This window comes from Lonchura striata, chromosome 1 (genome assembly GCF_050655825.1).
Source record: "Lonchura striata isolate lonStrDom1 chromosome 1, ASM5065582v1, whole genome shotgun sequence".
Lineage (NCBI taxonomy): Eukaryota > Metazoa > Chordata > Aves > Passeriformes > Estrildidae > Lonchura > Lonchura striata.
Genome location: NC_140703.1, coordinates 109,809,787 through 109,832,374, shown reverse-complemented (window position 1 = coordinate 109,832,374; position 22,588 = coordinate 109,809,787). Strand labels below are relative to the sequence as shown.

The window sequence follows — 22,588 nt, the reverse complement described above, 5'->3', positions numbered from 1 at the left end:
ACCATAAAGTCAAGGAATAGACATAGTTATCTATAATTTAGAAAAAGACCTCATCCTTAGTGGGTCATGGGTTTGTGCAGTGCATTTCTTCTAAGTTTTTGTATGCTTCCAGTGCTTTGGTTTAATGTTATTATGACTCAGCTACTCAAAAATCCTCAAGAAATAGAAAAGAAATTCTGCAGTAGGAGACTACTGTATTAGAATGTCTGTAACTGAAATATATTGCTGTAGATATCTCACCTACCAAAACACAATTTTCAGTCATGACAATCCTTGATTGTATATCAATACAATATATTGAATATTCCTTGAAGTGTATATCTTTGGCATGCTCACAGGAATGTGTCTATATCTATTTCTCACTTTATCACTAGATGTGAAAAAAATTTCCTTTCTAAAATTAGTGTATAGCATTTATATGCTGCCCTTCAAAATGACTAAAAAGAAAATACTGTGATATTGAAATGAAATTAAAGCTTACTTTTATAAGCTGAAATATGTTTGGGTTGTGTTTTTGATAAAATCAAGCTAACAAACAAAAACTACAAACAACAAATTAATTTTATGGATAGAATTTAAGAAAAATGAAGAAGAGGTTTTGTCGCATCAGTAATTCTAAATATTATTAGACTTGGTAGCTGAATTCAGATAGCAGCGAAAAGTGTTAGAAGAAAAATATGATCTAATTAAAGAAGTCACTATGTTGAACTCATTAGGTTTCTCCTGAATTTTAATCTGTTTGGGTTTTTTAATGATCTGAAAAAAAAACCAGCTGTCATGTTAAGCCTCTGTATCTGTTTTTAGTGTCATGTTCCGGTCAGATGTGATTGGAGAATTTTGGTACGCCCTGAAGTTCAATGTAGACAAGCCATTGCCAGCCCTGCTGCCTGATGTGGGATGTGAGCTTGGAAAGTGAGTAGTTCATCATGCTGGACTGGGTCTCTGATTTTAGGTATCCTGGAAAACATATGAAGAGTTTAAACTCAGAATAGTATTCTATGTCTGCTGTAATAGATTGCAGAATATTTTTTAGATATATTTGCAGGTGGGTGAAATATTCCATGCAGAAAAGCAATTGAAATACAATTTTAGCCTCTATGTAAACTTCCTTTGAATTAATTTTTTAGAAATCATTTTGACAATGCTGCAGAATGTAAGCACCCAGATCCATTGTAAAGAGCTCTGTAGGTTTGCTTTATTTTCTGTTTCTTTCCTTCTCTCTGAACTAGGAATTTACTGAAAATCATGCTTGACAAATGCTTGTATACCAGCTAGCAGTATCTTTTAACCTCTCAAGACATGGCAAAATGCAATTTCTGTCCATGGTTGAAACACTTCAAGTGTTAAGAAAATTAATGCCTTAGAGAAATTAACCCAATTATTACCATCCATCAACAAAATTTCAATGTGCATTTTGACAGCATAATGTTCAGTTCAGTTCTGACTTTCAAAACATAAACTAAAACTTTGAGGATAAGAATTTGAAAAATGTAAAAATTTCAGTAGTGCTTTTCCACATATTACCTCCACTTCCTAATGGTTTCTGTGGACACACTGGTTTTTTGCATACTAAATTCCACTTACTTCTGTGTATCTTTGATTAAGTCTGTAGTGAATATACATTATATACTGAGTAGAAATGTTAGAGAGCACAACATGAATTTTTACCTGATTAATTTTTTGTAAGTGAAAATATTCTACTGTTCAAATATGATGCACAGACTGGAGATAACTGACAATGCCTTTTTATTAAGTTCTAAAGAAAAAAAAAAACTGTGCTATTTCCTGGCTTTTACTTTAAAATTCTGGGCTGACTGGAGTAAAAACCATATTTTTTTTCTACTGTGTAGGCTCTTGCTATTAGGAGTTAGGAATTACTTAAAACCCTTTTATTCAGACTTTCTGGCACTCATAATTTTCTCTGACATGCACTGCCTGAAAACTACATGCACAAATGGTCTAGTGGAAAATGGCAAGTCATCCTTTCCTACTGCAGGTAAAAAGGATGTTGGAAAAGATTAGCTCCATTAACTATAACTTTCCTGTCAAAACTCTTGTCTAAAACTCCTCAAGGCCTATATTTTATTTTTTCAAATGAGATTTCCTTTCCCTTTACAAGTAAATGCATATTGTAGTTCCTATGTATCTGTAAATATGTGGATGAGCATTGTGTCCAGTTTGGGACAGTTCTGGGCTCCTTGGTACAAGAAAGACCAGGAACTTCTGCAGAGAATCCAGTGGAGGCCACAGGAATGAGGAGGGGTCTGGAGCATCTCTCTTATGAGGAGAGACTGTGAGAGCTGTGCCTCTTTAGTCTGGAGAGGAGAAGGCTGGGAGGGGATCACATCAGAACATACAAATAGCACAAAAGTGAGTGCCAAGAGGCTTTTTTGGTGGTGTCCAGCAGTGTCAGCATAATGTCCTCAGCTTTGCTGGACAATGGCAGTCTGTGATGGCATTGAGGTTACTGTTCAGTTACTGGGAACTTCTCTGCCTCATGAAAAGTGGAGTCCAAGTCCAAGTAAATTGGCTGCATTAATGTATATTGAACATGTAAAAGCAGTGCAGGTAGGCATCTGTTTATTGTCTAAGAATGATGTCAGTTTGGGAGTTTTTTCAATGGATGTACTTCCTTGCTATGTACCCAGAGATGTGAAATGTAAACATCATCATATGTTTGAAGCATTTCTGGCTGGGGAAGATTTGTAGTTATTTAACAGATTAATTTCTATTCTATCACCTTTTCCTTGAATGCAGAAGAAGCATTAGCATATAAATATAAGAATAATGTTTTTCATTGTGTCCTCGATGTATTCTTTTTTATATTGATCTGAAAAATTTAGGTATTTGTGACCTTGAAACATTACCTAGAATTGGATTAGGGCCAAGACACCACTAACTACTTAGAATCAATTTCTAACCAATTCTTGAAAGAGAAAAAAAAAATAAATAAAACAATTTATCCTTTAATTATTCTTCAGATTGCCTAAAATTCTGGGGCTATCACAGTCAGATCTACTTTTTGTTTATGTCAAGGTAAATTTAACGCATCCCTTAGCATATGTCTCTAAGGAGGGAAACCTTCTCCCTGATATTTTTCATCTTTTCTTATCCATCGTGTTACAGGCTCCACAGTGGAGACATTGAAGATGAGTCAGTTGAATGATGTGCACACTGATCTGGAATTTACTGCCACATGCAACAGTTTTTCCAGCATAACCATGATAGTCCATCTGTGTGGGGTGGCAGGATTTTGATGACTTGAAGAACCTCTAACAGTCCAGTAATTTCTTACTGAAATTTTAGATATTCCAACTTAGTTTTCCCCTTGACAAAGTATTACTAATGAAAGAGACCAGGCCAAAAAAAGGAGTAGAGAGGGTAAATGTGAAAAATAGGAATTATTAAGTGAGTCTGAAGTTCCTGTGTGGAAGTTTCCTAATATTTCTTTACTCTCAGGTTTTGAGATCTCAATGATAGAATGCTTTGACAGTGTTAGTCAGAAACAAGTCTGGTGCTCACTGCTGAGGATTTATGTCACTGTTTGCATTGGAAGGAATCCACCTGTGAACAGGTTTTAGGGTCTGAAGTTACAGTCATTAAGCTGGACTGAAATAGCTTCTGAATGTTGCTTTTTATATTTTCTTTTTCCTTACTCATTTAGCTATGATTAACGGACTAATTTTTCCCAGATGATAAATATGTGGAGCAATCTGGAAGTTGACCTGCCACAGCTTTGATTAAAGGGAATATCCATTAGGAGATAAATTACAGCACAACCAATATATCTATCTAATTTTTCAAACTTTTCTTATTTACTGTTTTCACTTATTCACCTTGAACCTCCTCTCTGTGTCCCTTGGTATTACAACAAGAATGTGATTTATGGTCATATAACTTCTCTGAAAACGAAAAATGTAGTATTTTGACCAGAATAGAGGAAATTTTGGGAGTCTTATGAATTATTGCAAAAGTTTTCTCCCTATTGAAAGTATCTCATGAGTATTCTTTACCTGGAAAATAAAGAAGGAAAGTCTGTAAAATAGAGGGCCAGCTGATTTAAGCAATCACCATACTCCAATCTTTGTTCTGGGAGGGTCACTAGTCTCATTAGAATATATAATCTACATTTACAATATAATGATTCTATGATTATGCTGTAATAAACAACACAAAAAATGAACATAATGAAATGTTGAATGAATTCAGGATTTATTGTTATTAATTATGATTATTAATAATAATTGAAGTTAATAAATATGTTTCCACACTTGTGGGCAAGTGTTAATGCAATAAAACTATTATTATTTTTAAGATTAAGAAATTTAGAATTTTTCAGGAAATAAGAAAACTTGTATGCATAATGACTTGAAATGGAAGGAGCTTTGTAATAAATCATCATTGTGCATATGATTTTTTCTAGATGGGCTCATACATACATACCTCTTGCTAATCCTTCTCATGAAACTCTGGAGCTACAAATGATTAACAGTAATCCCACCCATTTTGCAGTTGAGATTGACCCAAAACAAACTGTAAGTAAGATTTCTGTGTTTTCACAAAAAAGATACAAGATAGCCTTCTTTTAAAAACAAACTGAATTATGTATTGTACTGTGAGTTCAGAATATACATACAATCTTTTAGACATTTTAAGTACATAGTTTAGAGATTTTATAGCCTGAGGAAGAAAACAATTAAATTTGAAAAGCAACTCAAGCTGAAGTACAGATGTTTTTTTCTTTCCTGGAATGCTTTGTGAAATGGTTTTGAGCAGGACTGCAGTGTAAGTTGTAAATAATTCAGAAGATATTAGAAGGAGAAGTTGTAAACAAACCAGCTGGGTAGAACCTTCATAACTATCTAATGATCAACAGAATAACTAAGTAAACATTTAGGTTAGTAGATAAACTATTAATGGAAGAATACAATAATATCTAATATTATAAGCAACTTGCAAGGAATATGAATAATAATTTGATCAATATAGCTGCAAAAAAGCTTCAAGCAAATACTGAGAATCATTTTATTCTGCAAACTCACAGTTATCCTGAGAGTTATTTCTCTTAATCCTCTTGTTATTATATACGCCACATTTTCCTCCTCCATCACAGAAGCCTTTCCATCTTGGTGCCTAAAATTTATGTCCATTCTAAGAATAACAATGGTGTAGATTGGCTCAGCTTTTGTATGTTGATTGAGATTTGATAAAGTTCTAGGTAGTCACGGTTCAGAAAAATATTTGTTATTGATCACTGAATACTAGTTAATAGTACAGGCCCCACAAACAATTCTTTAGGTATTATTAAGTTAATTCTATGGAATATATGACCTTTTCAGGATGGGGAGATGAGAAAAGGAAGGGCAAATGCATGGAAATTCTGCATCTGAATGAATGGCATTGACTGTCTCCATGACTGCCTCTTAGGATATGAATTCAAAAACTTTAACACAAAAAAAAAAAAAAAAAAAAAAAAGGAAAAAAAAAAGAAAAGAAAAAATGAAGAAAGAAACTTGTGCTGGACAGAAAGGAAATGATGCCTTTTCTAGACATGAAGAAGGTAATCCAGGGAAGACACCCAAGTTGGTTGGTCCCTTCCAAAGCAAACTATTCCACAACTTTATGATTCTATTCCTGAAGAATGGTTTAAGAGTCAGAGAGAGGGGAGAGGAATATTGTAATAAAATAACGCTAAGAAGACACAAAAGGCCATATGGGGAAAATAGAGGAATGATACATAGTCATTATAGGTTCAGTTTCAGCCTCAAATAAAGCAGTACAGGCAGACCAAATGTTCCTAAAAGGGGCTCTGATGGTAACAGCTAAAGGAGATCAAACTTATTTACTCAACTTCCCTATATATTGCTACATAGAATTCCATTAAATTAAAAGTAAAAAAAACCATGATTTTTTAAAAAATTAAATTAAATTAAAAGTAAAAAAAAAAGAAGTTTTTTCTAGTTTGTCTTTTCTGTCATGCACAATAACACATCTTCATACACTATGTTAAACCTTGATAACTGCTATTACTAATTATTTAATGAATTGGTATTTGAATAAGAGCTTAGAAGCATAATGGATGCAAACTATATTAATTGTCTGGGAGTATTATATACTTGTTATGTTTGGGTCATTGCCACAGAAGTGGGTTAGATTTAACTGTAGTGAATTTTGGCTGCTGCAGATTGCATATTACCTTGTGCAGGAAATTAACAAGAAGAAAAGAAATATCTCTGCTCTCATAATTTATCATCAGAGAATCACACACCACACAATAGCTACATTACAATGTGTTGGAAAAAACACATTCAACACTAAGTGCAGTAATTTTCTCTCTTTCCTTTTTATTATAATCCTCAGTCCTGTATATTATTATGGATTGAACTCTGAAATGTTCCTTGTTAATTGCCGTAGTTCTTTCAGTTATGGGATAGCTTTGGTTGCTAAATGCAGCTACTTAATATTTATTTCATGTAGCTGTCCCCTTTTGAACCTATTTCTTCCATTAGAGATCCATGTTTGGAGAGGTTATGTGATTTCCTTCAGTTTTGGTGACAAAGTCAGGGGGTGGTATTTATATCACAGAATCACAGAATGATTGGAGTGGAGACCATCTGGTCCAACCCCTTTGGTAAAGCAGGTTCACCCAGACGAGGTTGCACAGGATCACCTCCAGGCAGGTTTTGAATATCTCCAGAGATGGAGACTCCACTCTGGGCAACCTGTTCCAGTGCTCATTCTCATAGGAAAGAAGTTTTTCCACATATTGAGATGGAACTTCCTGTCACTGGGAAACACTGGAAGGAGTTTGGCATTTGCCCTTAAGATACTTGGATACATTGGTGGGGTCCCCTCTCAGTTGTCTCTTCTCCAGCCTGAACAGGCCCAGCTCCTGCAGTCTCTCCTCATTAGACATGCTCCAGACCCCCAGTCGTGTTTGTGGCCTCTGCTGGACCCTCTCCACTAATTCCTTGTCTTTCTTGCACTGGGGAGCCCAGAACTGGACACAACAATCCACATGTTCTTGCTTCTGCTGAATATTTTGCATCCTAGGCTTAGTACCTCCATACAACACTGCATTCAGCTTCCAGAAGATTACTGCTTATAAACCATGCTCCGTGTTTCAGGTATTGGTTTATATTAATAAATAAGTAATTTCAAAGCCTTTGCTGTGTGTGGAAGTTTCCCATCTTAATCATTTAAGTTTCTGTTCTCTTTAAAGCTTTCTTGTCAGCAGAAAGATTTGTGCAACCCTCAGATGAAAGGCAACAGAAAAAAGCAAACTATTAGAACAGTAGATTGAAGATGGGATTGTCCAATGAAGATTCATAATATTTGAAAGCAGTTAGTAGAGTCAGGTCAATAACTTTTAAATTTCATGTAAATTTTCATTTTTTTTAATGTCATCTAAGATGTAGGACTTTTGAATGTACTGGGCTGTCGATCAGAAAATGTCTCAAATTGATTTCTTCAGTCCCGAAGTTATGTTAGATAAATCAGATTAAACAGTGGTATCAAAATTTTCTTTTTCTTCTCTTAAGATATTTGCCTAAAATTAATAACCAAAATTTTGACTAATATTTCAGAATTAAAAAAAAATCCAATATTATTATCATACTTCCATGTGTGTGGAAGTTTGTTTGTTCCATGTCAGTTTGGAACAAAGGGCTTTACTGAAAAATCACAAAGGATTATTTTCTATAGATCTGATTCAACTTCAAGTATGGATATCATTAATAACATGCTTTCCTGAGGTCCAGTTGGATTTGGTTCAAGTATTCGTGAACTTCAGGATGCATAATAGAGTCTAAATGAAATTCAAAGGCTTTAAATCTTTCATCAGCTTTATGTCAATTAGAAGCAGCTCTGTTACCCTTTGTAAACTGATAAAAATGAGAAAAGACTGCATATCTTACTGGTGGCTTTGCAACTGTAGCCTAAGACAGTTTAAATGTAATATAACATCTTGGATTTCTTCAAAAATTTGATAAAAGTTTTCAAGGCTTTTCTTTAATGGGATTTGATTTAATTTGATTTGATTTAACTTGATTTGATTTAATTTGATTTTTTTTTAACAAGCTACATTTAATTTTTGTTTCCCTTCTTGTAAACCTTAAACTAACTTAATAATTTATAAATGCTGCCAAACTATCTAAAAGCCAAAATGAAAGTGAATTTTCATAAGTTCACTGTAAAATTCCATCTTGTTTTATTAGCATATTGGGTATTAGGGGTATCTGGGGAAAAAGTCTTTGGGATGTTGAGTTTTGTGTTTCTGTCCTTACTGCAGCTTTCTTTGTCTTTAGCAGAAGAGGATTCAGGTTCAGCATTTAACAGCTGAAAATTTTCAATCATCAGTAATATGTTTCCCAATTTACTATTTTCCTCTATATAAACGCATTGATGTATTTCACATATATGTGTATTATATTAACATACACATATATTTACAATGTACAAGAAAGTCTCAAAAACAGGATCATCTCCATGGCCAGAAAGAAACATTTTCACTGTAACTCTTCCGTTTGCTATTCTCCTGGCTTGTAACTAGCATAAACCTTTTCCATTAAGCTGTGTTTGTTCTTGATTGGCTTTGAAACACAATTTTTATTGAGGACAAATAACTCAATAGAAAAGGGCTGGCAGAGAGGAGTGTGATCTCTATGTGCAAGCTTTAAGAATCTTCTTAATGACCATGAGTATTGTTTTGTACAGATAGGGAACAATATTTTAGATTTAATGAAAATTTCCCCTCCTTTCTTCATTTTATAACAGAAATAATGTATTTGTAGTTAAATTCAGACTCAGTTTCTGTATTTGAACTGTTATATCTGAGATCTTATGAAGAACAATGATATCAGTTCCTTTTCACATGACTATTGTGGAAGGCGTTTGTTTATTTAAATAAAATAAAAGAAAATAAAAGGCTGAAGATGTGTTAGCATCAGCATATTTAATTGAATAATTCTATTGCCTTCTTAAAATATACTGTTTAGTATTATTTCTGAATTCTAGTTTTAGAAACATTTGATTTTTTTGGATTTTAGTAGAAAGTAAATAGTTTTTTTTGCCTAGCTTATTTAAAAACAAATTACTTTTTGGATTCACAGAACATCATACTGTAAAATTCAAAATGAATTTTTAAAACCAAATCCATAGTGTAAAAATTAACAATCCTTTCTGCTTTCAGAGCAGGCAGTCTGCTGGATTATCATAGCTCCATGTTGATTATTTTGATGCATTGTGGCAGTGCATTTTCTGAGTAATGATAATATGTCAAGTAATACTTATTGGAAATCGATCTCCTGCCTGTTTACATCTCTGTGGAAGAGTTATTATTCTGAATAATATGGATGTCTTACACTGATATTACTCAATATTTTAAAAGCTTAGTGCTAATTTAATGATTTAGTGTTGGTCTATGCCATCCTGTTTTACTTACTTTTTCATTTTAATAAAAAGTATTTGGGAGGGGTTGTTTTTTACTAAGTTTCTTTCTCCATTTGTAGGTCTTCATTTGATAAATGAGCCTGACTAGTAGGTAGGAACTGGACTGCAAATGAAAGTATAATTAAGTGTTATGGCAGTAGTCTGATGAATTACTTTAAAACTTTCTTCCTCAAAAAAGAAAATAACATTTCATGTTTGGTGTGTTAGTTTAGCACATCTGAGCTCTGTCCTCTGTTCTGCACAACCTTCTGCAGTGACAACAGTAGGAATATCTGTTCGAGGCACATCAGCATCCCCGTCCCTCATTGAGCTGGTATTGATGACTAAAGATTTTTAGGTTTTTATATATTTTCATATACTTGTGACTCTGGAGCCTGCTAATACATGGTTGTAGCTTTTAGTTCTCTTCCTACCCTTTTATCTCTACATTTCAGAACAATAAGCTAACCTCCTAACACATTCCTGAAATACTGTTTAGACTTATTTTCAAGAAGACAACCTACAACAATGATGTTATGTTTTCCAACCAGAATCTGAGAAGACACAAGAAATGGGGCAAAGAAGCCCCTGGACTAATTCCAGTGGGTTACCTTGGGTAAAACTACCTAAGCAACTGCACTTCTAATTGGACAATATTTGATAGATATACTAATCTTATAAAAATTGTAGAACTAAAAATAACCTTATAAAAATTGTAGAACTACTGTATTACATGTGCATATTGCAATATGGGGCACCCCAAAGGCCTTTCAATTAAGGATTTGCTTTTATATGTTATCATTTGAACATATAAATGTTTGGAAGGATCTGTGTTTTATTCCAGGAAACTCTACCTATTAATACTTAGGGGATGAGTGGCAAGACCAGGACCAGCGTGGCTCCTGCCTGAGCCCGGCTTTGGGCTGGCAGGAAAAGCCATGGGACAGTGAGGAAAAGCAGCAAAGGCTTGGGTGATGGATGGGATTCATCCATCTCCACAGAGATTGGATGAGATCCATGTCCCAAAATAATGCCTTTGTGGGGGGCTGGGGACGGGCCAGGCCTTGCTTTGTGAGGGGACAGTGAACCCAGACTCCCCAGCCTGGCTGAGCTGTGAATGAATGAATGAATGAATGAATGAATGAATGAATGAATCAATCAATCAATCAATCAATCACATACTGGGGTGATGCTAACCCAGCTTCTGATTGGCAGAGTTATCCATCAATCACACACTGGGGCAGTGCTAACTGGGCTCTGATTGCCAACTGACTGGAAGACCCACCTGGGGGCGGGCCAGTGGAGCCGTGGAGCTTAAAAGATGGCACACACCTGGGCAGTGCCTTCTGCTGGAGTTTCTATTGCAGTCATGCTGAACAGTTGGAGCTGGCAGTTCTGTGTGTGCTTTGTCAGTCCCAGCTGTTGTAGGGTGTTGTTTTGACCTTCATTTATTGCAAATTATATTCATTTTATGAAACACAGGTTAACTGCTCATGATATCAGTCAATTACCTTTTTATCTCTTCTTACATGCAAACATTGTTTATACATGTATAATATTAAAAAGCTAATTCGTGTTTTTTTATTAAATAAATAGTCCTAGTAATTGTGTATTCAGTGATTCTGGCTGATCACACTATAAATGCATTGGCATTTTTAGTCTTCATAATTCAATTTATTTCCTGCTTATCTGTTTCTTGAAAACAGAAATTAATCCATTGTAGTCATCTACTTTGTTTTTGCCTATGCAATTGAGTCTCAAGTAGAATACTTGAGGTGAAGAGAAAACCTGCAGTGTTACTTACAGTTTTATTTACAGTTTTATTTTTGCTAAAGGTGAGCAGAAGAGAGACAAAGCACTGTTTTATTGAAACCTGGCATGTATTTCCTTTGTAAGTCAGTTTGTGTCCATGGGGTCAGTGCCATCAGACACCGCAGCGCTGTTGGAATGGCGTTGGAGAGCTGCTGCCCATGTGCTTGGAGCAGTTGTAGCCCCAGCCCTGGGGCTGCTGGGCAGTGGATGTGCAGGGACTGCCTCTGGCATTGCTTGCTGCAGTAACTCGCTGCCTTCGCAGCCCGTGCTGGCTGAGGGGGGAAAATGCATCTGGTGGAACACATTCATCACATACACATCAGCCCTGTTGGTACAAAGCACAAAACAGAGACTCAAAAAATTGATTTCCTCTCCCTTTTTTTTTTTTTTTTTTTTTTTTTTTTTTTTTTTTTGTTTTTTTTTTGTTTTTTTTTTTTTTTGTTTCTTTCCTGTGTTTGTACAGCTGACGATTCCTCCTCAATCCATCACTCAGCTGCCTGTGAGATTCTGTCCCTCTGCCCTTGGAAGACGCAATCACACGGCAACAATAACCTTCAAATGCCCAAAGGTATGATAATGTGTACCCAAAGCACTTGGGATTCAGTTTAGATACTATTAGATAGATAGTATTTATACTATAGATAGTATATATACTATCTATATACTATAGTATATCTAGTATAACCTATAGTATATACTAGTACTAGTATATACTAGATACTAATACTATATCTATATGCCATTGATAGATACTATACATACTATCATATTAGATACTATTTATGATAGGCAAGGAAGTAAAAGTTTCAGCCTGTAGGTCAAGGTGAATCTTAGTGACTGGATGCATAATGAAAGAGCAAATATGAAGATGTTAAAAACTTGTAATTTGTTTTATCCTTACTTTAACACAGAAATTATTCTGTTTACAGTATTAAAATGTGGCATAATGGCCTAGGAGCTAGAACAGTTAATGAATAATTTTAGCTTCCTTAGTAGCGAGTTCTGCTGGTTTTAACACTAGAAGACTGGCACTTCTTAGGAGTGTCACCTCTGAAATTAAATTTTTTGGTGTTTTTCCCAATCTCCTAAAAATCAAATTGTTTCAATTTTTTATCTGATCTGAATTTCAGAAGATTACACACTTGAAAAAGTGAATTCTACCTTTCATTTTATATCTGAAAATGTTTTTTACTTTGAACACCTTAGAATTGTTGACTTTTTTCTCTGAATTTTTCTGAAGTTGAATGACAAAGAAGCAAATAAAGAGACATGAGTCATCAACATGACCTACTAACTTTTCTTAAATTACTGGAATAAAAAAGAGAAACTGATAGTACAATGTAAATGGCAATATTTCATCATGGAAGATTTGGTTAAATGAAGCCTTTGCTTTCTGTGCAATTTCCTCTCTGTATGTTTTTTTTTTTTTTAGTTTCAGATATGCTAAAAGACTGCTGGCCTGTGAATTATTCCAGTTGAGTGCTACCAGCAGCTTTCAGTAGTGTTTTAAGTAATGCTAAAAAAGCAAATATTCTTTTATATGAAGAAAACAAATACTGAAGGAAGTCATGTGACAATTTTTTTGTCCTAAAGAAGTATGTTGAACAGATTATTTGCAGATGGTGTTGGTGCAGCATTTCTTTTCAGAATCTCTCTTAAATATTTAGTAAGGATAAAAACAAGAGACAGCAATTCTAATATGAATAGTATATATCCAAGGTTGGTTCAAGAGGACACAATGTCCTTATCTTCTCTGACACCTGATGGTCCACAGAAATTTTAGATCTATTATTTCTTTCCAATATCCTTGATTTTTCTGAGTCTAAAGGTTAATATTCATTATTATTTTTGGAGCTTGTTGTGTTATTCTACTGCTGTCCCATCAAAAAATTATTTTCTTTCTTCTTTGTCTTTTGGAGAGAACTTCTCACTTAATCTGCTTTCAGGTTTTAATATATGTTCTTTGAATTTTGTTTTTGCAACTACCTACACCTTTCCATTCCCTACTCTGAAAGCTCTGAGTAGCTGGATGGAAGTTAAATACTGGGTGCTTGAAATAGGACAGAAATTAAACACAAAAAGGAGATGTAGACAACTTCCAGAATGAAACTGTTGATTTCCTGATAGCAATACTTGGAGTAACAACAGCTTGAAGAATGAAAAAAAAAAGCAAAAATTAAAGTTCACTTTAGCAGAAACACAGAGCAGAGGAACAAAGAAGTCGGCAAAATACTTTAAAACCTGACTCATCAAATAATAAATAATGGCATGTTCCATTCACAGTTTGGAGAGCGGATATTTCACCTGACGGGGTCTGGAGCTCCTCCAGAGCGCATGGAAGCCATCACCATAAGTGCCTGCATTGGAGAATACTCCTCTGCCATCGTATCCTTCGAAAATCCAACTGCTGAGAATGTGGTGGTAGATATTGTGCTGGCAGGTACAGGGCTTTGGAATTTTATGGGTTTTTTTGAGTGAGGGAAGGAATTTAAGCTCCTTGGATTTCATTAGAAGTGTGAAAGGGATGTGATTAAATTTTCCTCGTTCCATTTTTTGGCAATAGAGTTCTTGTGTGTTGTCCAAATCCACCCTGAAAACTCTGTAGAGTGTGCTGTAGGAGACAGGAAAAAACACAAACCTGTAACAATTTTTCACAGAAGACTTCTTAGGTCATGCAGCCTCATGTGGATGTGCAGCTGCTGGCTGGCTGTGTACTGCACTGCAGCACTTTGGCAACAGGAGACTCCTGGGATGTGTTTTGGTAGCTCTGCCTAAGCCACCTAGTTAATGTTTTGCTTTGCTTTTGTTCAATATTTTATATTATTTGGTAAGATTCTGCATAACTTAAGGAGTTAGAAAAACGTTTTTAAGGTTTTCTTTGTGATTTTTTTTTTTTTCTGATGACCTTCCAAGCAAGTATGTTTCATCAATATTTTCAAAAATGCTTTAAAGGATGAGATCCAGAATTATCAGAGATAACAAGTAATTGTCCATACTGGGATTTCACAAATGCTGTAAGAACTCAAGTTCTGAATCCCACATTCTCATTAATGACTAAAATTTACTCAGTCAAAAAAGAAATTTCACTTCAAGTGCACCAGAAGGCTTTAAAAGATTTTCTGAATCTCTACCTAGTCAAACATAAGTGTAGGTAGCATCAGAAAGCAGATGCCAAAGCATGTCCTGACATCTGCAAATAACAAAAACTGAAGATAAACCTTGCAGTTCTATCTTCATAAATAAATAAAAGAGAAATAGCAACCAAACCATAAGATAATAGTAAAATCAAGCCTGTTCAAAGGTAAGTTTTAAGCCATGTTTGCTTAAATATGCCTCAAACACACTTGTGCTGTGATTCAGGTTTGAGGCATATAGAATAGCTTTGTCCACATCCATGGTTCATATATGGGGGATCTGGGAAATACGTTTACCTAAAAGGTCAGGAGCATTTTGTTCTCATGACTAAACACTTTTGCTGACCAGGATTTTTTGTCAGACTTCAGTGCAATTTCCCCTGTTTAACATATTTAATGAAATATTTTCATTTGTGACTGTCATTAAAGAGAGTACCATTTGTAAGTGACCAGATCTCTTGTGAATTCCAGTTGATGTTCTCTTCTGGAAAACATTAAAAGAAGCAACAGCATGCAAAATAATCAGTGCTTACAGGCCAAGTGAATAATGGCCAGGATCTTGGGGACTTTACCAGAGTTCAGGTGCTGAGCAGAATAGCTGGCAGAGAGGGGGATCCTGGAATTGAGAGAGACAGAATCTAGTCCAGCTTCCTACTTCCCTGGCATCTAGGTGTCCTTAAGTGACAAGGAGCACTGCAGCTGGCTCTGCACACAGAGACAGGGAAGTTGCTGCAGCAGGTGGCATTCAGTGCACGTACACAAGGCTCCAAAGTGCTTCTCACAGTTAGAAAAGGAAGGTAAATGTTGACTGCACACCACAGGAGCTGATCTTGGGCAGTCATTGCTTCTGTAATGGAAATGGAAGGTGGGAGCATGGAAACTGCAACTCTGGTCTGAGGCAGTCAGGAGTTGTAGAGGTTTCTCCCTTGTGGTAGATGAGTGATGCAATTATTGACTCTCACAATTATCACGTATATAGGTTAAGAAAAGTTTTATAGATTTATAGTTGTTTCACCCTCTCATGTTGTTATCAAGGGACAGCCAAGGCTGGGATAGCCAAGGTTGGGACATCTGGGAGGGTTGGCTTGTCACTATGGAGACATCTGACCTCCAGTCAGGATTTGAGAAGTGATCTCCACCACTGGACAGCAGAGAAGGGGTCAATGGACAGAACCTTGGGAGGGGTTAAAGGGTTAAAAAACGAAACCTCCATTGTGTGGGTGAGCACATGGTGGGGAAAATGCATTCTCCCGGGGCCATCTCTATTCAGTCTTCTGTGGTATTTTTGCTATGGTTTAATAAACCTTTGTAAAATTATGAAAAGTGAGCAGCCATTTCTCACCCTGGCATGCAGTGTGAATGGCAGGAGCCTCACCAGTTGGTAGGTGACCTTCCTGTTTGGAGAGGGGAATGGGCAGCCTGTAGGGGAGCAACAGGCTGTGGACTTAGAGCAGCTGGAAGTATTCATACCCATAAACCCAAGTGAAATTCACAATGTAATAAAACAGTTGGCCAATATGATTGTGAGACTGTTGTTTTTTATGAAAGTTCATATTGATCAGGAGATTTTTCTGTTGACTTGGAAAAGGCTTTGTTGTTTCTTCCTATGAAAAGTGATAGAAGGAACACTGGAGGAGCAGTAGGATGATCAGCCTCACCTGAACTCCTGGTGGACACTTCCTTTTGCAGTGTGGGTAGCCCATGATTTGCATGTTCTCTTACAGTCTGTGTCTGAGCCCACAAAGGTCAAGAAGGTAATCAGGAGTAGTCAAATGGATTTCTTAAGTGTAAATCATAATTGACAAATGTGATTGCCTTCTGTATGGAAATGAGTGATTATGCAAATAAAGGAGGAGCAGTGAATGTAATATACTATGATTTAGTAAGACTTTGTCATTGCATCCTGTAACATTCTTGTTTGGAAGCTAAGGAAGTCTAGGCCTGATAAACAGACTGCTGAGTGGATTGGAAACTTGGCTGAGCTGTTGGTCTCAAATGATAGTGATCAACATCTTGGCATTCAGCTGCTATGAATGTTGCAACCCAGGGGTCAGTCTTGGGGCCTGTATTATTCAAGACCTTTATTAATGACATGGATGATGATAGAGATTGCAATGCAAATTAGGGAGAGGAATTGACATGATGGATAGTAGAGCTTCAGTCCAGAGGTACCTTGATAAATTGTTGGTGTACCTCAGTTTTGAATTGCTTTGTTCATCAACACATCATTCCTGGAACAGCTGAAGACAGAGTGAACTTTTGCATTATTAGTAATACAATTTTCTTGCTAAAATGTTAACCCTTTGTATTTTTCCCTCACTCCATCTACCTTGTGTGCTTATCTTAGCCCAGACTGTGTGGATTAGAAGTCTTGTGAATTACTGGCTGTATTTGACCTGGAAATAACTGATTATGCAAACTTTTGAAGTGTAGGAGTGTATTACATCTGTGGTATAAAGATTCCTGTTGCATATCATAAATGCAGGAAGCTCTATTCTAGTGGAAAGTGCGAGCTCGGATTGTGATTTGTACAAAACAAGAGCAATTCAGAGATGCAAACTGCTTATCTTACTGAGAATAAATCTAGTGCCAGACAGCTCAGTTTAGTATTCCATTACTATGAGGTGTAATTTGTAAGAATGCCAATCCAGTGTGCTGTTCACAAAATAATGGAGAAGAATAATCAAATTCATCTGTGATGCAACTTAATAAAAAGAGTATTTATAGAGCTTAAATATTGCAACTAACACCTTGTAGATTGTGATATTCTGAGAAACAAGAGAAACTGCATTTTTAATTATTCTAGTGAAAACAGTCATCTTTTTGTTGAGCATGAACTTGTCCCAGGGACCTGTTCATAAATAGTGACAGAGACAGAAGTATCTGGCTTAGACAGTTATGGACTAATGTTTGTTTTTATGCATCAGAAATTTTCAGTCTTCATTTTTCTTTACCCATCAGTAGACCTGACATCACGATGATCTAATGTTTCTGTGATCTGTAGAATTACAAAAGGTCATATTTGAAAAAATAAATTCTATACTGCAATCTTTATGAAAGGGTAATCATACCTGTCCTTTAAAGTCTATATTGAATTTTTAAAATCAGATTAATTGTAATGTTAATTTTCTAATTCAGTTGCTCTTGATGACCTGTGCATAAAGCTTACTTTGTTTTAATTGCAACAAGATAGTTAATTTATGCATTCAAGCTGTATTTAGATATTGTTAATTCTATTATTTGCTTTGTATAGGAATACTTAACTGTAGTTCTTATTTCCTTCTTTCCAGAGGAAGAGAAATTTTGTATACACAAGTTCAGTTTAGCATTCCTGACCGTTACATATCTTGAGAAATATGTCAGGCTTATTGCTGGTGTTACTGGAGGCCAGAAAGAGGGTGGAATGGGGAAATCAGCAGAAGGCAGCAACTCAGAAATCAGAGTGACATATCTGACTGATCTTGATCTTGAGAAATTGTCTTTTAGATCAGGGGCCCCTTCTTAGAATTCAGTGTGTCAGCATTGAAAGTAGGGCATCTTGATTAAGGTGTAACAGCAATAAGCATCAACAATTACAGATTTGCTTCATGCTTTAAAGAAAATTACACAAGTTATCTCTCTTATTTTCAAGTGACATTCCACAGGCAATTTCAGCCCTTTATAGATGTGAAATTATGTTTAGAACAGCAGAGTTCAGGAATTAGACATTAATTGGGAATTGTCCTATCCAGACCATTTCTGAAGCTTCCATTTGCATTTCTGAGGCTTTGTCAAACTCAAGAGCATTACTCCTCAGAAATGTTTCTTTCTGTGAATTTTGACTGCTGTTGCAGTACAAACAGTTCTCTATTTGAGATAATTATAGAGCAAGTAAAACTACTACTACTACCACCCTTGATCTCTTTAAACTAGGTATTTTCTTATTGAATTTAATACCAATAAGTTTTCTTCCCAGGATTTAGACACTTGGATGCTTAAATGTGCAGCTCTAATTCAACTTGGCATTCACAGCTACATTAAGAGTAGTCATGTCAGTAATGTTTATTTAGCAGCAGGTGGTTTTCCCCAAAATGAGCTAGTGACCAGAACTGCAGAGTATGCAGACTCTTGTCACAGATGATTTAGCAACCTGCACTAGTTCAGCTCTTTTAGATTGAATGATACTGATTTTCTGTAAATACCACTGTATAGTATTTCCACTAAGAGGTTTTTTTTTTTTTTTGGAAGCAGCAAAAATTATATAAATAATTGAAACTACTGAAATCACCAGTGTAAACCAGAGTCCACAGAGTTAACCTGTGGGATCCATTATCCCTATTATCTAGGGATAATAAGAATTATCCCAAAGTATTAATGGTTTGTTAATACTATAATGCTTTATTTCAGTCAGTGGAGACAATTTATTTCCTATTTACAATGGTCCAAATACATAGTTAAAAAAAAATTTCAACAGCTTTTATAGAGGGTATTAATTTCAGAGTTTGAAGGGCTGTGCTCAAAGAAAAGATTAAAGTTATAGCAGTAATTAGGAATTGGATAAGGGAGGTGGATTGGTTCCTCTGGAATCCAGTATTACCTGCAGTAATAAGAGTGATATCTGTGGCAGTGTATAAAATTGCTTATTAAAACTTACCCTATGTCCAAGATAAGGCTGCATTCACAGTAGGTTGGGTGTGTTTTTTTCCATTCAAAGATTTCCAAACTGGAATTGCAACCTTTTAAATGTACTTTGCAAAATATTTTCAAACTGCTTTCTGGGACTTTATGCAATTGTACTAAATACTCAAAGACAAGTCTGCTCTTTGGTCATTTTTCATTCAGACAAAATATATTGGGCTAAGTATTATTGCATATATGTGTGTGCGTGTATATATATATTTGTCAATGTTAGAGTGAAATAATAAAGATGTGAAGAAATTTTATTTTTAGTCATCTAGTCAACTTAGAATATAAGTGATAGCATCACTTTGTGCTCATTCTGACATAATTCAAATCATTATTTTAGCTACCAATTAAAAAAGATAACATGCAATGTATAAATGCAGCTCTGAACTGATAAATGCAATTTTGAAGCATCATGAATAATAACCTTGTGCCTTTAATTTCATACAGTGAAACTATATATTTCAGATAAAAAAAGATCTTGAGATTAGTTAGCTAGCTGTGTGAAAATTACTTTTTAGCTGAATGTGTAGAAGGATATAAACTAAAAATAAATACCATATATTTTAAAGTTTGAAAAAATCTTCTAGTAGGGGAAATTTAAAGTATTCAACTTTTTAGCATCCTGAAAAATAAGATAGAATATAATTATTACAGAATAATTAGCATTGTAGAGGAAAATTTCACTATTATTTTTGCCACTGCAGTCTCTCAGGTCAGGAAAGAAGATGATACAGTTGTTTTATTGATATATTGAAATGAGCGTGTTAGTTTTTCTTATGCACCCATCATTTAATATTTGGCAAGGGCCCTTCAATTATTTTTTTATTTCCTCACGGTTGGCAAATCCTACTTTGAACCTCTGTGCTGGTTTCTGAAACCTGAAACCTTGTTCTTGATATGAAATAATTTTGAGGTTGTTCCTCTTCCAAGAACCAAGAATGATAGTGCCAAGAGAGCTGTTTTCTGCCTTTCTGAGCGTTTTTGGTCATTATTCTGTTTCTTAAAGCTAGCTTAACTTTGTTCCATAACCCCAAATGACAGTCTTCCCTTGCTGTTGGATGAGTCCTGTGTATCCCATCTTGCTGTCAGCAGTTCATCATTCAGTATTACCAAACTTTAATATGACATATTATACAGATATGGGCTATCTGTTGGTCTCAGGTTCTTGGAGTTAGCTGCTAGACACATTTCTTACAAGGAATTTCCTTTGGTTCCAAAACCTGTTTATAAAATTTGACTTCAAACCAGTTTTTCCTGTCTTATTTTTCGTTTATCCACAGCATTGACAGTGATCAGTGAAACAATCTAAATAATGTCTAAATCCTCTGTCTTTATGAAGTGATCTGTTGGTTGATCCAGTAACTTGCTGACAAGAAAGCAATTCTTGTCTGCAGCCGTATCTGTACTGCTGGTCCTGAACCTGTGCCTCTTACATTTCATGTCACCATTGGCTTTCATTGCTACTTGATTTTTTCATTTAGAAAACAGTTTATTTCATAATCTGTAATTGTTATTTAACTGAAAAAGTTTTAAATTTTGTGTTTTCTTGATGCTGTGTTATTTCCTTTTCATTCTATTTAAAAAGATATCCATATTGTATCTATACTTCACAGTGAGGAAAATAATGAGAGAACCTTTAATCAGAGCAGGGAAAAAAGGGGCCATGTTCTCTCATTCAAGAATGTGTTTTATAAAACTTGTCTGTGAAGATGCTTTATTGGGGAAATTGTTCCATTAATTTTGAATTCTAAATGGGTTTCCACAAATAATTTTTAATTTTTTTTTTTTTTTTTTTTTTTTTAGATCAGGAGCTGTTGAATCAGCATCTGAGTGCATCTGTCCTGTCCCAGGCCACCTGTAAGGAATCTGTTTTTCAACTTCTGGTTAAACAGCCACAAGGTATGTAGCTTCATAATGCTTAATATATATTTCAACTATTACTGTTACTTATTTTATCAACTTAATCTGCAACAAGTCACAGTTTCCTAAAACATGAAGTAGCAGAGTGGAAAAGCATGTAATTTTAAGAAAATTGTTTTAAAATAAAATTTCTGTAGTTTAAAGGATCAGTTAAGAAGAAAAAGACGAGGAAAGAAATTCCAAAATCAAACAGTTGGACAATTGTAACTACTTTTAATTTTTTACCAAATTAACAGAAAACAAAAAAGAAAATTATTTAATATTAAATACACTTATGTTTATCTTAAGCCTTTTCAGTCACTTTAACTCATTTTTGTTTTGTTCAGGGGGATTATGAACTGTTTTTTGGTTTTCTTTGTTGTTTGTCTGGGCTTTTTAAGATAATTTTGGTCTAGAGTTTCTGGGAAAATTTTCATAGGAAAATACAGAAAACAGTACTTGTCAATTAAAAAGCTATCTGGAAATAATTAAACTATTTGGTTTATTATCAAGAATCAAATTTTAGATGTCATTTCTGGTCATATATGATCTGAGATGGAATATGAAATGAACGAATTGTTTAGTGCTGTAATTTTACAAAAATTTATTTTTGACTTGTATATGAGAATAATTGATTTATTTAATTTATATTATGTTATTATAAGGCTTAGATTATCACAGAAATTGCATATTTTAGTAATTTAAAATAGTTCATTGATGAAGTATAGATTTCTGTGCCTATTTTAAATATACTTTCTACTAATTATTTCTATTGATTACTTCTCAGATATGCTTTCTAATTTTAGAACACACAGTTAAATTATTTATATCTTCAATTATTTACTAAATAAATTAATTTTCTTTGCTCATATCTTGCACAAATATGTGTGAGCATCTGTTTCACTTTAATATAGATATCAGAAAATACCATACCATTTTCCTTGAAGAAATAGTGTCTATCTCACATTAAAGCCCATGTTTAGAAATATGAAATGAGGATCACTTATTTACAATTTTGTTCAAAAAACAGTTGCCATATGCTATGATTTTCCTGTAGATCTAATTGACAGATCTTTATTTTGTAAAGGATATTGCAGACCTTACTGTTCCCAGCAGGGAACTATTTTTGGTTTTCCTTCTGGAAGTTTACTATGCCTCAAAACATTTCTAGGGGTTATAGAAAGAAGGATTTGGAAGACAATGAGGTGTAAGAATTGATCTGCATGCCATGTCATTTATATATATATATATACATTTTTCATGGTTTCATCCCAGCCAGCAGCCAAGTCCCAGGCAACCACTCACTCACTCCCTTACCAGCAGGATCAGGGAGACAATTGGAAGGGTAAAAGGTGGAAAACTCATGGGCTGAGATAAAGACAGCTTGATATGGGTAGTAAAAGCCACACAAGCAAAGCAAAGGAAAACAGGGAATTCATTCTCTGCTTCCCAAGGGCAGGCAGGTGTTCAGACATCTCCAGGACCCCAGCACATCTAACAGTGACTTGGGCAGACAAACCCCATCATTCCAGACCTCCCCCCTTGCTCCTTCTTTCTGCCACTTCACACTCTGATCCATGATGCCACATGGTCTGGAATGTCCCTCTGGTCAGTCTGGGTCACCTGTCCTGGCTGTGTCTCCTCCCAGC

At 35.1% G+C, this 22,588-nt stretch overlaps 1 protein-coding gene across 5 annotated transcripts in view; it reads left to right on the top strand.

Annotated features, from left to right (window-relative positions):
* CFAP47 (cilia and flagella associated protein 47) overlaps positions 1-22,588 on the top strand; it is a 274,676-nt gene that overhangs the window by 179,055 nt on the left and 73,033 nt on the right. For 4 of the 5 annotated variants that reach the window (XR_014956844.1, XM_085585616.1, XM_077781662.2 and 1 more), the window contains 5 exons: positions 805-912; positions 4,424-4,535; positions 11,705-11,809; positions 13,525-13,681; positions 20,844-20,939. Coding sequence is in view for 3 of the 5 variants with exons in the window: in XM_085585616.1 (XP_085441742.1) it covers positions 805-912; positions 4,424-4,535; positions 11,705-11,809; positions 13,525-13,681; positions 20,844-20,939 (578 nt within the window). In the remaining 2 variants the exon portion in view is untranslated. The remainder of the gene's footprint in view (positions 1-804; positions 913-4,423; positions 4,536-11,704; positions 11,810-13,524; positions 13,682-20,843; positions 20,940-22,588) is intronic. The other variant, XR_014956846.1, reaches the window with a different exon arrangement.